Raw genomic sequence first — 13,977 nt, 5'->3', positions numbered from 1 at the left:
GACCATGGTATTAATATGGCCCCCTGAGCAGGACATGGACCTGCTGTGCTTCTAGCCATCTCAGGCGCTGATCTGGAAAACAAAGGGAAAAAGGGAGGTTATGTCGAGTCACTCTAGACATTTAAAGGAGACATGATATATTTCTGAGAGCAGGAGGAGATCGAGGACATCTGGATGTGAAAGAAGTGAGAGACTGCATAGTCTGAGAGAGCAGGAAGGAGTGGGCGGCGGCCAGGCCTCTCCCGCCTGCTTGAGACAAAACACTGGGGAAATCCCAAATTCAAATGTCATTCCTTTAACGACGTAGTCGCTTCTCGTTTACACCACACTAATTCAGAGTCTCACTGTTTTCTGTCTTACCTCAGTCCATATTTCATTGATTCTTCAATGGTGCTCACTCGTGGGCTGGGAGACCCCTCTCCTCTCTCTCCCCCTCTCTCTCCCTCCCTCCTTTTCTCCTCCTCCATCACCCACCTGCCCACCATCTCCCCATTCTCTCTCCTATCTACTTTGCCGTGATTTATTTGCCCCAGTTCCAATATTTGTCGTCACTGTTTTCCCCTCCTTGTCTAAATGTCACCCCTTCTTCTAAGACAATGCCAGGAGAAGGAGAGAAAGCGAGAGGGGGAGTAAAGAAGATGGAGAAGGGGGTGGGGGGCACTCGTAAAAAGAGCAACAAAGTTTGGGAAAATCAAACATTAGGTAAGGACCACGTAGGCCGGCCCGTGTTCGTGTTATGGTCTCTGCGGAGGTCCCACACACATGTGACGCCTCAAGGCACGATATCCTGATGACGCGACGTGCCTGGCCCGCCGTGTGACCTTTTGAGTTTTTGCATGAGGTCATCGCCCGACGCCCTGGCTCCGGGTCCCCACAAAGATGCCCCATGCGCACCAGGGGCAAGCGCCTCTGGTCCCAGCCGTAAACACTGGCATTGAAATTCAATGCGCGTCACTTTTTATGACTTGTGCAAAGGCAACGCGTCAGATAGTGGCCATCTCTCAGTGTCATGGCTAATGCAGCACTGCGTGACCCGCTGGCCGCCTCCCTCCGCTCTCACCCTATATCACTCCCTCCCACCCTGCCCTTCTCCTCTTTATAACCCCTCTTCAGCCTCGCCATCCTCACTCCCACACTTTCTGCTGGACTCACCAAATCTTATTAGCGAGGCAACTTTTCAGCCGGGCGGAAATTACAATGCTCTTAGCGTCTTTGTCCATTCAACTTTGGAGGATTTTTAGAAAATAAATACACTATGCCATATACAGCCGTGTCCTATACGATTCTGGGTAAATTTTAAAGTGCAGATTTATGGAAGTTAAACTTTGGTTGAAGAAGCCTTAGGGTCTCTCTCTCTCTCGCTCTCTCTTGCTCTCTCTCTTTCTCTCTCTATAAATGCACAGCTGATGGTAACGGGAGAGAAAGAGAGAGAGGATAAATGAATATTGACAAAAGTTCAACTAGACAGCAAAATTGAAATTATTCTTATTTTACTAACAATATTTTAGCAGTTTAAAATCTTTGACCTTAATTTCATATTAATTTACTGCATTGGATGAAGAACTGCATAGGTAATATTTAAAAATCAGTAACAGAAAAAAAACTTTAAGGACTTTAAGATCCTTAAAGTCTTTAAGTTCAGAAAAGTCATTTTTGATATAGTTACAACAATTAGTTATTTTATTTTACTACAAAACAGGTTAGAAGTAAATTATTCAAAATCCTGGCAAAGTTGGACTTAACTTTCACGATAGCACCGTTAGATGTGTTTCTGAAGATAATATTTGGACATCACCATAGAATGAATTGGTAAGTAATTATTTAATTATTTTAATCCTTTTATGGTGAAGTGCCTTATAATGACCATCAAATCTTCAGTCCTTTTACAACACACCAAATAAAACAGCACCCCCTGCTGTTTGTAAATAAACAAATTCAGTTAAGAACGTGCCTGAAACACAACCTTATTTCTCATTGGTCAGTGCTGGACTGTTGCATAATGGTCCACGTCTGGTGGATATAAAATGTATAAATATGTCTAAATATTTGTGTCATAGGCAATGATGCATAACTAGTAGAGTTTGGACAATGTAACGGTAGTCTTACAGCTAATGTAAAATCAGTGCAATCATTTATTTGCCTAGCTGCTGTATACCGTACTTTCACAGATGAACACTGCAGATTTGAACATGGTTACATTTGTGCATGTAGATAATACTAATTTACATATACAGAATATATGTAGAATTAATTTCATCAGGGAGCACTGATAGCATGTAAAATAATTACAGTAATATAGCTAAATAACTGTATACTGTCAAAACAATTTTGTCCCACAGAGAAAGATTGAGACATTATGTTATAGTGGAGAGAGCAATATAACCCATAGAAATATGAGTAAAGGTAGCTAATTATAATGTTACACGTTATAATTACATGTTTGTCATGATAATTATCATTCCAGTTCAGAGAAGTTCAACAAGTGATTAATGTTGATTCAATCCACAGATATGAGAGGATAATCCCTGGCAAGAGAAGCAGGGAGGTACGTCTGCACTGCACCTGACAGAGAGATGAAGGTGTCCGCATACACAGTCTGACTGACTCCAGGACACAAGCAGAGGCAGAGAGTCAGGCTCTTGAACACTTAGTCACAGCCACAGAAATAAATATAGACAGACAAGACAGTCTGATGCCAACTGTCTCTACTGCAAATCTAACTGGACAACTCCTCCTGCTGTTGCTATGGGCCACCCACCCAACCATGGCAACCAACTGGCTGTAAGTCACTCCATGGGTCATAGGTCACGTTCTTAGAGCTATGCGGCGGCCCCGGATCCACATTTCACCCTGTCGTGTGCCCACAGCTCACTGGCGAGGATGCCGCACAACCGGCCCGTGTCTGGTGCTGCCCCCTGTGGGCGGCTGCGGGGCCTGTCTGTGGGGCAGGTGGGGGTCTGCCGGGCCAGGGGAGAGGTGATGGAGTCTGTGCGCAGGGCTGCGGAGATGGTGATAGAAGAGGTGAGAGAAGAGCCTTTCTGTCTTTCGGCCTCAGTTAAGGCACCCCCTACAGGTCGGCCAGGCACAAGGCAGGTCAGCTGGCTAACGCGGCTCTGATCTTTTTCCCCAAAAATGGATGCCGGGGTGGGGCCAGTGCCAGCACCAGTTCCGCAATCGGCGATGGAACTGCTCCATCACCCCACGTGGGGTCAATGTATTTGGGAGAGTTATGACCCAAGGTAAGTTATAGCACCATCATAGCCAAACATCCCGCCACGGCGACAGTTGAGCATGTATGAATGTTGCCATAGCAACACTATAGCCCTACCCCCAAGCAGTGGCTGCCCTAACAGTGCTGACTCCATTTCCGGTCAGGCACACGCGAGGCAGCCTTCGTTCATGCCCTGTCGTCAGCAGCGGTGGCCGTTGCAGTGACCCGGGGCTGCAGCCGGGGGGAGCTGGAGAGGTGTGGCTGTGACAGGAAGGTCAGGGGAGTCAGTCCTGAAGGTAAGTCATGCCCCTCACCCATTTCCATTGTCACAGGAAGGCAGTCTTGTTATGGTCTTTTTACTGTATTCTGCTCTAACTTCTACAAGCAGCTAAAACAATCGTGAAATAATGTAGGATTGAAAGAATGACAGATAGATGAGGACAAAGAATAGCATCCCACCTGTCTAACGAAGCCCTTCACTTACCTGTACTTTTCCAGTTTATTATCCAGTAATTTTTAATGATCATATCATAACCATACCCTCCCTCGATTTTCTGGCCTTCTGTGAATGACACTTTGTATTCCCTCACTACTCTGCCCTGCCATTACTGCAGCTATTATTCACGGAAACATGTCCGCCAGCTTGCGTGCAGCACGTAAACCTTGACTCCATTTCCCAGGATTCCAGTGGTCTGGCTGCTCAGATAATCTGTCCTATGGGGTGGCCTTCTCCCAGACCTTCGTTGACGAGCCAGAGCGCGCCAAGGGCCTCTCGTCAGGGAGGCCGCTGATGAACATTCACAACAACGAGGCTGGCAGGAAGGTGTGTCCGTGCGTTTCATTGTGATGCAAGGGTTCTTTCGGGGTCACGGCCAGCCTGTCCCAGGAATCAGGAATCAGCAAGGAGTGTTTGCACACACTCTAGATACCGGGTCGGTGCCTAGCAATTGGTGTGTGTGGAGTTTGCATGTTCTGCCTATATTTGTGCAGGTTTCCTACAGACTCCCAATTTTTCCTATAGTCCATTGAATGGATATCCATTCTCCTTAGATTCTCCTTAGAGTATATGTACCCTGTGGACTAGAATCCCATCCAGGGTGTTACCTGCCTCAGTTCTGTGCTTTCTGAGGCAGCCACCAGGTCCCCCTTGTTTAGCAGTCGGAAAGCTGACAGATGTATGGATGAACATCGCCCGTTGCTGACTCACTGTGCCCCTCGCTGCACTCGCAGGCGATCCTGCACAACATGCAGGTGGAGTGTAAGTGCCATGGCGTGTCGGGCTCCTGCGAGCTCAGGACTTGCTGGAAGGTGATGCCACCTTTCCGCCGGGTGGGCACTGTGCTGAAGGAGCGCTTCGATGGGGCCACGGAGGTAGGACAAGCTGTACAGCCGAGCACAGTGCGCACATAGGGCAAAGCAGTGCCCCTAATGAAGGTCCCTGGGCCCCTGCAGGTGCGCCTGTCTCGGGTGGGCTCCAGGACAGCACTGCTGCCCCGCGACCCCCACGTGAAACCCCCCGCGGCCCGGGACTTGGTATATCTCGCACCTTCCCCGGACTTCTGCAGCCTGGACCCGGACAATGGGATCCCGGGCACCGCTGGGAGGCGCTGTAACGGTGAGTATGGGGGATGCCCTCCTGCACAGGGCTCCCTTTTTCATGCTGCGTGGTTGTAAGGTGAGGCCAGCAGTGCACTGCTTACATTATAACCGTGACATCAGGCTCACTTTCATCTGGAGACTCCAGATTCCCCCTGCAGTCTAAAGCACGCAGTTTGGTGCATTCAGGTCGCTGAACAGTGCTTAGTCAGTGCGTGTGTGTGTGTGGGCTACCATGCTGTTCAGGGTTCCAGCCTAAATAAGCTGCACGGAGGATGGATGTGAAGCAGGCTTTGGGAGTAATTTAGTAGTTTGTTCATCTCTCTACAACGTTTTGTGCTCATATGAAATGTTTGCATACTATACCTCATACCACAGCATTTCAGACATTCAGAACTGACTGCATTTCACTTTCAGGGACTATGACTATTCAATACTGTGAAGGCAGTGACTGTGATAAAATCAGTGAGCCTCATTAATGTCACTGTTGTTCTTGCTGTTAGGCTCTCAGAAACTCCACATAAGCCATTATGGAGATGCATATTACACTCACAGGAGTTTAGGCAGGGCTGCCTTCAACCCCAGCGCCTCTCCCGCCCCCAGGCACCTCCAGGCTGGCCCCGGACGGCTGCGAGCTGGTGTGCTGCGGCCCTGGCTTCCAGGTGGGCCGGGCAGAGGTGGTGCAGCGCTGCTCCTGCAAGTTCTCCTGGTGCTGCTCGGTGCGCTGCCAGCAGTGCAAGAACACGGTGCTGATCCACACATGCCAGGAGTGAGCAGACAGGTGGCCGGGCAGGCAGGCGAGAGGCATCTGTGCATACGGCATGCTCCGTATTAGCACTAACAGACAGCCAGCTAGGCTCTGCGCTGATGATATTCAAACCAACGAGCTGCTAGTATAAAGTATCACTGCATACAGCTGTACTATCATTTAGCGCATAGCTTGTTTCATATTCAAATCCACTGTTGAGCCTGTTACCATCCACTATTTATTTTTCGCCCAGCATCCTTCGTGTCTGTATTTATTGTCTCGGATAACATGCCTCCCCCCCTGTAGATAGATGACAGTTTAAAACGAAGAAGAGAGCTCGTCGCACTCTCATAATCCTGGGCCCCTCTGTAGCTTTGACATCTACTGTTTTTGCCTGGATTCCAGCATTTTATAGACTTTTGTTTAAATAAACAGCTTTCACAGCAGCACCATGTCATGTGATAGATTGCGCTAATTTTCATTAACATGAACTATGTGTCACTTCAGTGGAACAAAGGCATTTCCGTGTCAGTTAAACCAATTTTATTACAAATCTGATTACAAACACCCAAAAATTTACTAAACGGTTCCTGCATCATTAATAATAAAGATCAGTTATCTAAAATAACATAGCTAGATGTTACATTATTAATAAAGCACAGCCAAAATGGTTTTCTAACACAGACACTAGAAAATAGAAAACACAAAAACAAAATCACAAAATAAAATAAAAAAACTCAAGTTTCAATTTGTATATCCTCTATAAATCCCCCAAAACAAAAAATATAATATTCATTTTTTATACATCATACTCAATGGAAAATATAAATTCAGTTCCCTGCAGAGGGCAGCACACTGATTTTTCTTTAAATGCACTTGAAGCTCCCAGTCACGACCTGGGGGGCAGGGGGAAATGTCCCCCACCAGTTCACCTACAGTATCCTAGTAAGTCACCAAAATTCTGGTTCAAGGACGACCACAATGGTACAGCCTGGGAGATTGGTGCATCCCATACAGATGGTGACGAGGGAGAACAGACATGTTGGCATGTTGAGGAATAGAGTAATGAGATGTGACTCCGTTTGGCAGTTGCGGAAGGCACAGTGTATGAATGTTTGTATACGAATTACAGTGGAGTTTAATAACTATCGCTTTCTTCCCCCCCCCCCCCCCCACCCACTCCCAGTCAGCCCACAGTGACCCCGTGATATCCCATACCCAACCCTGCTCTTCTGCTTGAAATCTGCCTTCTGAACGACCGACCCTTGGTCGAGTTACCCCCACCCCCTTATAGCAGGGTGCAGCGCTTCTTGGGTTTGGTCTCGGGGGGCTCCAGTGCCGCCAAGATGGCCTCGTCAAACACGTTCTTCAGTCCTCGCTAAGAGACGGAGATAAAACAGACCACAGGGCACTTAACACTAACACTGTAAAGGGCAGCCGAAGTAGATGCAGCAGAAGGCAAGCTATTCAGCGCTCTTTAAAAGGGGAATTCATCATATACACATTAAAAATCCCCACACATCCAAAAGAAACAATGGAGTCAATCAGAACAGACAGAAAACCATTGGTAATGATGTGCAGTGCATGTTCCTCCTCCTGTGTGCCTTACAGTACGTTAAAGACGGGGGGGAAATATTTAAAGGTTCCCCCCTCCGGCCCGTTCGCACCATGTTCAACATGGTGATTCAGGCAGCGATACAATGCTGACAGGGAACCGGAAACTCCCAGCTCTCACTGCCGACCCTGAACCAGGAAACAAAACACGAAGGTAATCTACTCCGGAACTACTCAGAATCAAGGATCACTGTCATGTATACCTCAGGTAAATTTCCCTTTGAAGTTCGGCTTAAAATTGGTGTAACATTAATATGATTTGCGTAGGGCGGGGTACTGGACTTCAGTACTTTTGTGATGCCCACCACAATGCTACAATCCTATCAAGGATCGAAAAATGTGGTGCTAAATTCTAATACCCAGACAGTATGTCTCAGCACCTGTGAGGTAATAAGCACACAGCATACTTGTGTAAAGACCTACAGTCGCTGGTGACTGGCTGTCTAACGTAATACTTTATGGGCAAACCATAGAGGCCGGAGGAAAACCGTGCACTCGGAAACAAACTCGTGAACTGGTTTGCGTGTGCGTGTTGGGGTTGTTTGTTTTTTACGTGGTGTAAAAAAATGCCAAAAAAAACAAAAGTGTGGCTTCACAGGGTTCCAGTCTGCAACCATTTAGTCACATTTTGCAACCATTTTTGGAGACAGTGCGACAAAATTTTATAACTAGGCGCACCAGTCCGACTTGCAAATATGGCTGTAATTTATGCCCAAATATGCCCCCATATAGTGGCTGACAGCATCGATGCACATCATACCCAGAGAGAGTGAGAATTGGTGCATATATGTATGCGTGTGTGTGTGTGTGTGTGTGTGTGTGTGAACAAGATCATCAGAACTTGGTTCGATTGCAGGTCCTCGCAAGCACTGCTGTGAAGGGGCTTAGAGACTTGCTGATTGGTCGACCACAAGCACCAGCGCTAACATAGAATTATGCGGGAGTACAGAAAAAAAAAAAAAAAAAAAGAGCGTAGATGGTAGTACTTTTGTACCTCAATATGACTGAATACCAGAGCTAGAGGTGAAACGTTCCACCGCTTATTAGCAGGATAACATTACATAATTTTTTTTATTCTGTCAAAAATGAAAGATTGATCTGCTAGCCAGATTTATTTATGAATTATAAGCATGTCGTGGGTCATACAAGTAAAATCAGGGCTCTCAAGTCTCACGCACTGACCATGAGACACATGCATTTCAACCAGTTGAGACACTCACACAAGTAAGGGATAACGCCCACCAAGGTGTTCCATTACATAGAATTAATGGACATGCGGGGTGGAGTTTTCAGCTGATCGAGTTAGGCTGAATTAATAGCTACCTACCAGCCAATCAGAAAACAGAATTTGTTGCATGTGATCCCGCTACAATCATGTTATTAAATGGATGCGCACACATACAGCGTGCAGACATGGTGGAAGTGTCAGCGCAAGATCCGATGAAAGCGGTAGGCATTGCTCCAAAGTGTCACACATTGACACATACTGCATCCCTAACAGGCGTAATCAAACTCCAGACTTCTGATGACAATATACGTAAAAAGTCTGTGTCCCTTTAAGATCGTGATCGATCCCCCCAGTAACAAACCAATAACTAACAAAACGACTTGTTCAAACTAAAGATTAGTGCTGTAATGTTTAATGTATTCTTGTTGTTGTCAACATAACAGCCACATGTGTTATAAGTGTCAATATAACAACAAATGTAGTACAAACAGAACTAAAACCCTTAAAGGACATGCAGAGGGAAACATTCTCAGAGTATGCTGCAAGTACGCATTCAGCATAGATGCAAACCAAAACTTTGCAATTTACTAAAAACGATCTTTTCGCTTCCTTATTCTAACTATACAGCACAGAGTGTAATTTCGGTACCTCTCAGTGCAAGTTGTCTATGCTATATTTGTGACCAGGGATTAAACGATTTCAGCCATGGGCACCATCTACATGCATTTATGCAAATAAATCTATTACCAGGACGATCAGAGGTAACAGATGTGATGGCGGTGGTCATGGTAACGGTCCTGATAAGTAACACTCCTCAGCAGACATTAGGTTAATTTAAAAAAATCTTTAACAACAGACCATCTGCAATGTTCCTTTAATAATCCACAGAAACATGTTCAAAAAAGGAAATACAATAAGCTGCTGGAATACAGTAAATTTTATGTATTATTATTATTATTATTTGTAACATAGCATTAAGCTGAAACTGTACCAAGGTCAGTTCAAGCTCCCATTTTGAGATGAGCATATTTAGTACCGTGTTGTAAATAAATTTAGCCACAGTTTGCTTTTATCTTCAGAACAGATCATGTTGGACAAGCTGCAAATTCTCAGGCTAAATCCTTGCTCTCTGCATACATTTCATTTGGAAGCCAGTGAGTCATCAAACTGTCGTTCATCATGAATGCAAACTACTGCCAGCAGGGGGCATGGTTCATTTAGAAACGATTCAAAAAATGTCAACGGGGCCAGAGCAGTGAAGGAGACGCTGTCCTACAGACAAACCAGCTTTTTAGACAATTCAGAGTCTTGCTGTGGTCATTAAAAGGTCCCACGGCACATACTGAAAGAGGGAATTCAGCACTGGGACATATTCCCATTCAGAAAAGCCAAAGCCCCTATAATCATCTCCCTGTGCAGAACTGACTAAATCAATGCAAAATGCTGAAGGCCGGCGATATGTCTACTAAACATTAGCCTAGCAGATACCAGACATGAACAATGGTTATAGTAACTAGCTCCACAAGACAATGAAAGCCAGTATATAAATGTACCGCAATATATAATAAAACAACAAAAATAATAATACCACATTTAACATACAGGCCATTTAATATTACAAAACGTAAACTTATTAAATTAATTTTGTTTCAGGTGCCAAAACCCCTTAGAAGACTCCATGGGAGTTGCAGCCCAGGCAGGCCTGGAATTTTTCACATATTTGCTGACACCACCAAATTTGCGCTCATTTCCCAAAGAATGTGCCTGAATGAACACTGCCCCATGATACGTCAGGAAACTCCCGCGCATGACGTCTGTCAGCATGATGCAGCTATCAAACTGGAAGCACCTCGCTCAGAAACGCATCACGGCTCATACCTGTGTGAGGGCAGAGCACTCCACGTATTTGACGGCACGCAGGTCCCGCGCAAGCTTGTCCCCGCTCTCGGATGACAGGGGGCGTTGCTTGTTCTTGGCTAGCTTCTCTACTGTGTTGCTGTCATCCCTTAGATCCACCTGGGTTCCCACCAGCAGGAAGGGGGTTCGTGGGCAGTGGTGGGAGATCTCCGGCACCCACTACAAGGGGGAAAGAACAACAAAAGGTACAGAGGGCAGTGTAATGACCCATATATCACAGCTAATGATGCAGATGCACTGCATAATATATTAATGTGTGGCATATATTTATGTATCCATACAGACACAGATGTTTAGCTCATGCATAAAAGCACAGCGAAAACTCACAAAAACTACAGAGGAAATGGGAAGATCTGTAAGGAAACACCGAGGATAGACAGATAGAAAGTGCAAGGAGGAAGAGACTGACCTTCTCTCGGACATTCTCAAAGGAGGAAGGGGATACAACGGAGAAGCAGACGAGAAAGACGTCCGTCTGAGGGTAGCTTAGGGGCCGAAGCCGGTCATAATCCTCCTGACCTGTGAGAGGAGAGGCTGATGTGATAATGTGCAGAGCACACAGGCGAACAAGCCAGCCTAAGTGGCGGATGCACAACCAGGGCACTAGATTTCAATATCAAGACAAACAGATGGTGACAGCACTGCAGATTACCTGCTGTATCGAACAGTCCCAGAGTGTAGGGCTCCCCTCCAATCATCACTGTCACTGCATAATTGTCAAACACCTGGATAAAAGACAGTAAGAAGCTCAAAAAAATGCAAGTTCTCCCTCCCCAGCTGATAAACCAACAGCAGCCCGATGAATTAAAACACCCCTATAACCAATCGTCCTGTCGTACATGCAGTCAACCCATGACGTAATAAAAAAAAATCCTATTAGTATCACCCAAAAGAGCAAACATGTCAATGAGTAGCAATTAATGACACACCAAATGCAAACCTTCCACTGAATTTTGTTTATTTGTCAAAGTACAGATGAAACATACCCAGTAGCATCCTTACCGTAGGGACATATTCGGAAGGAAACTTGTTGGTTGTATATGAAATCAACAGGCAGGTCTTCCCCACTGCACCATCCCCCACCACCACACACTTTATGGTCTGCATCTGCAGGGTGAGAAGGCGCCAGAAATCATAACAGGAAGAGAAGGCTTGCTGGAGAGAGGGCTGTGATGGCACTGCATGTCGCCTTGAGCCTGCGTATGTGCCTGAAGTGTTAATGAGAACAACGCGGTTTTTTTTTTGTTTAAAATAGAAGGTAATACACAATATCGGACAGCAGCGAGAGTACCGAGATTCTGCAATCGTGAGTTTCATATATAATTATTTATCGAGGGTTCACGGGAAGTTAATTTGCATTTATAATGACGCTCAGATAGATTACAATCTAAATGTTGCACCAAAAGCCGTATATGACGGATCAAACATCTAACACACCGGAAATAACCTAACAGGCCAAATTTCAGTGTTCCGTCTTGTTAAAAGCGACACATAGGCTCCGCCAAGATGGGCCAAGAAGAGTAAAGACATTAATTTGCAAGAATATATATCTGAAACTGGCTGCCAAAAATGTAAATGAAAATACTGGGCATAATCAAAATGAAAGTACCAGTTAAGCCAAATAGCTGAAAATCTTTAGAGGAACACAAAACAGGCAGTCGTACTGGAAACGTCTAGTGTCAGTGGAAGAGCAGGCATAGAGAAAAGTTCAGGATACATCCACTTAATTAGGTAATACAATTAGGTTTCCGCATAAAAGATACACGCGATCTAAGAGGTACACTTAAGTTTCCTAAATGAAAAATGTTGATGACAGTAACAATTAACCCTTGACTTCCGCATATTACGTGAAGACGACTTTGAGGAAGAAAACCTGCTGTCAAAGAATTGCTAACTTGCTAAGCATCGATGTAGTGAACTTGGTTCAAATAACCTGGACAACCACGGGAAACTAGTAGCGTGAAGACGGCCGGCCGGCAGCGCCAGTGTCCCTTTCAGTACACTCTACCAAACGACGCTACCCGGGTCATTTAACCGAATCGACTATCGAGCAAGCTGCCAAGCTGTAGGACACCTCAAATAAACAAATACGCAACGGAACATGTCCACGTTGGTTATAAAACATATTAGCGACACAGCCAAAGAAACTTTTAAAAAGCTACGACAATTTCGCAGCCATGTAACGTGTTAGCAAGCCGCTAGTGCCGAATTTCGATAGCTAGCTAAAAGTAAAACTGCCTGTACAGTCACAGCTATAGTACCTAGTGTAATTCATCACCGTCGCTTGTCTCACAGCTTAACTAGAGTGACCAAGCAAATGATAATACTAAGTTAATTTGATGTTAGAAAAAAATGTAAAAAGTTAGCAGACTATAACTTACCGTCTCACCCGAAGTTAGGCGTTGGTTACATCCGGGTTCGCCAGCAACGCTCTGGCGTCACAAAGAGGGGGGGCAGTCTGTTGAGGCACCGCCTCCATGGTTGTGACTGTAGCTTGAAGAACATAGCAAACTCACATAAATACTATGAGATGTTTCGGTATCCAAGAATAGTATTAAGAAAATTTAGCACAATGAAAATATTACGAAATTTTGAAAATATTGCATTAGTTTGTAAATTACATGAAAAGTTATTCCATGTTTTTTTTAATTAGCCTACCTTTTGTACGACTTGCTCAAAAATTGACACAAATTTATGTTGCAGCATCACTATATTATCTTTTACAATTTCTGACGAATAATACTTGACAAGAAGCATTTTAGAGATACTTTTATTGTTTGAGGGGAAATTTCAAAGAACGGTTATACAGTTGGGATTCAGAGCCTGTCTTGGCAATCGCTGGATTTAGCCTGGAAGAGCAATTTGCCTGAAAAGAATAGGAAAACTAAGGCAGATCATGCAAAATCGAAAGAGACGGCGTTTGGATTCCGTATTGTAGCTCCAGAGGTTAATAATTATTTTGCATTAACATTTACATTTTACACAAATAAATGTAACTGTCCTCAACCACATTATTACTGGATAACATTTATAGATTTCTTGCCATTTCTGCTATTCAAAGTTATTATGGGTTTATCCTTATATATCTTATAACTTAATGAACAATTGGAATTAAAGTTATACACCTTTATCAAAAAGTTGTGATCGATCTGGAACTGACATTAACAACTCATATTTTGCGTAAGTGATAGATCTGGATCACTGGAAGTGTTTGTTCCCGTTTTCAATGTGGGATTTACAATCCAATTTCTAAAAATGACAAAACTCTTACTAAACAATGATCAAATTAAGTTAAATTAAGCCATACTTGGGGCTTGATAGAGAACAAATTACGCTTTCATCGATTTCACTTCCAGCTCTTTTAGGCTTACGTTGAAGGATGGGAAAATACTGGAATTACCCACATCATGTCACCTTCTTGAAAAAACATGAAAGAAATTATTTCTTATTTACATAAGGTGAGAGGTGTTCATGATAAGTTTTCTGAGGGTAAAAAATGAGTACATTTAAAAATAAATTTCAGACCTTCATATAACATTTTTTCCCTTGTTATTATAATTAAAATAAAATTTCATTTGCCTCTTTTTAAGATCACTATTATTAGATATAGTAGTTGTGCAAGTATAATTGGCGACAGATTTTATAACATGATGAAGGGGTTTT

At 44.2% G+C, this 13,977-nt stretch overlaps 2 protein-coding genes across 3 annotated transcripts; one reads left to right on the top strand and one right to left on the bottom strand.

Annotated features, from left to right (window-relative positions):
- Positions 1-652: 652 nt before the first annotated feature.
- On the top strand, positions 653-6,063 carry wnt4b (wingless-type MMTV integration site family, member 4b). Of its 2 annotated transcripts, XM_049025312.1 has the most exons (10): positions 653-702; positions 1,700-1,809; positions 2,509-2,781; positions 2,868-3,021; positions 3,155-3,239; positions 3,376-3,507; positions 3,892-4,034; positions 4,442-4,582; positions 4,664-4,826; positions 5,411-6,063. In XM_049025312.1, the coding sequence occupies exons 3-10, from the start codon at positions 2,693-2,695 to the stop codon at positions 5,578-5,580; spliced, it is 1,077 nt and encodes a 358-aa protein (XP_048881269.1). In that variant the 5' UTR covers positions 653-702; positions 1,700-1,809; positions 2,509-2,692; the 3' UTR covers positions 5,581-6,063. The 2 variants fall into 2 exon arrangements, with proteins under 2 accessions (XP_048881269.1, XP_048881270.1); XM_049025313.1 differs by lacking the exons at positions 653-702; positions 1,700-1,809 and having other exon boundaries at positions 2,373-2,781.
- Positions 6,064-6,083: 20 nt separating this feature from the next.
- cdc42l (cell division cycle 42, like) lies at positions 6,084-12,824 on the bottom strand. Its single transcript, XM_049025315.1, has 6 exons — positions 12,696-12,824; positions 11,317-11,421; positions 10,967-11,039; positions 10,724-10,833; positions 10,276-10,473; positions 6,084-6,933 (listed from the first exon to the last, which is right to left on the bottom strand). Exons 2-6 carry the CDS (start codon positions 11,419-11,421, stop codon positions 6,844-6,846), a joined length of 576 nt encoding a protein of 191 aa, XP_048881272.1. The 5' UTR covers positions 12,696-12,824; the 3' UTR covers positions 6,084-6,843.
- Positions 12,825-13,977: the final 1,153 nt, after the last annotated feature.

The sequence above is a fragment of the Brienomyrus brachyistius genome, chromosome 9 (genome assembly GCF_023856365.1).
Source record: "Brienomyrus brachyistius isolate T26 chromosome 9, BBRACH_0.4, whole genome shotgun sequence".
NCBI lineage: Eukaryota > Metazoa > Chordata > Actinopteri > Osteoglossiformes > Mormyridae > Brienomyrus > Brienomyrus brachyistius.
This window is presented reverse-complemented; position numbering and strand designations above follow the sequence as displayed.

Excerpts from the sequence above, each read along its gene's own strand:
- wnt4b (XM_049025312.1), top strand. The coding sequence starts at position 2,693 with ATGCCAACTGTCTCTACTGCAAATCTAACTGGACAACTCCTCCTGCTG. Across the intron at positions 3,240-3,375 it reads TGGGAGAGTTATGACCCAAG|GCACACGCGAGGCAGCCTTC; the intron begins GTAAGTTATAGC and ends ATTTCCGGTCAG. Across the intron at positions 4,035-4,441 it reads ACAACGAGGCTGGCAGGAAG|GCGATCCTGCACAACATGCA; the intron begins GTGTGTCCGTGC and ends CTGCACTCGCAG.
- cdc42l (XM_049025315.1), bottom strand. The coding sequence starts at position 11,421 with ATGCAGACCATAAAGTGTGTGGTGGTGGGGGATGGTGCAGTGGGGAAG. Across the intron at positions 10,834-10,966 it reads GGGACTGTTCGATACAGCAG|GTCAGGAGGATTATGACCGG; the intron begins GTAATCTGCAGT and ends CTCCTCTCACAG. Across the intron at positions 6,934-10,275 it reads AGTGCTCTGCCCTCACACAG|CGAGGACTGAAGAACGTGTT; the intron begins GTATGAGCCGTG and ends TCCGTCTCTTAG.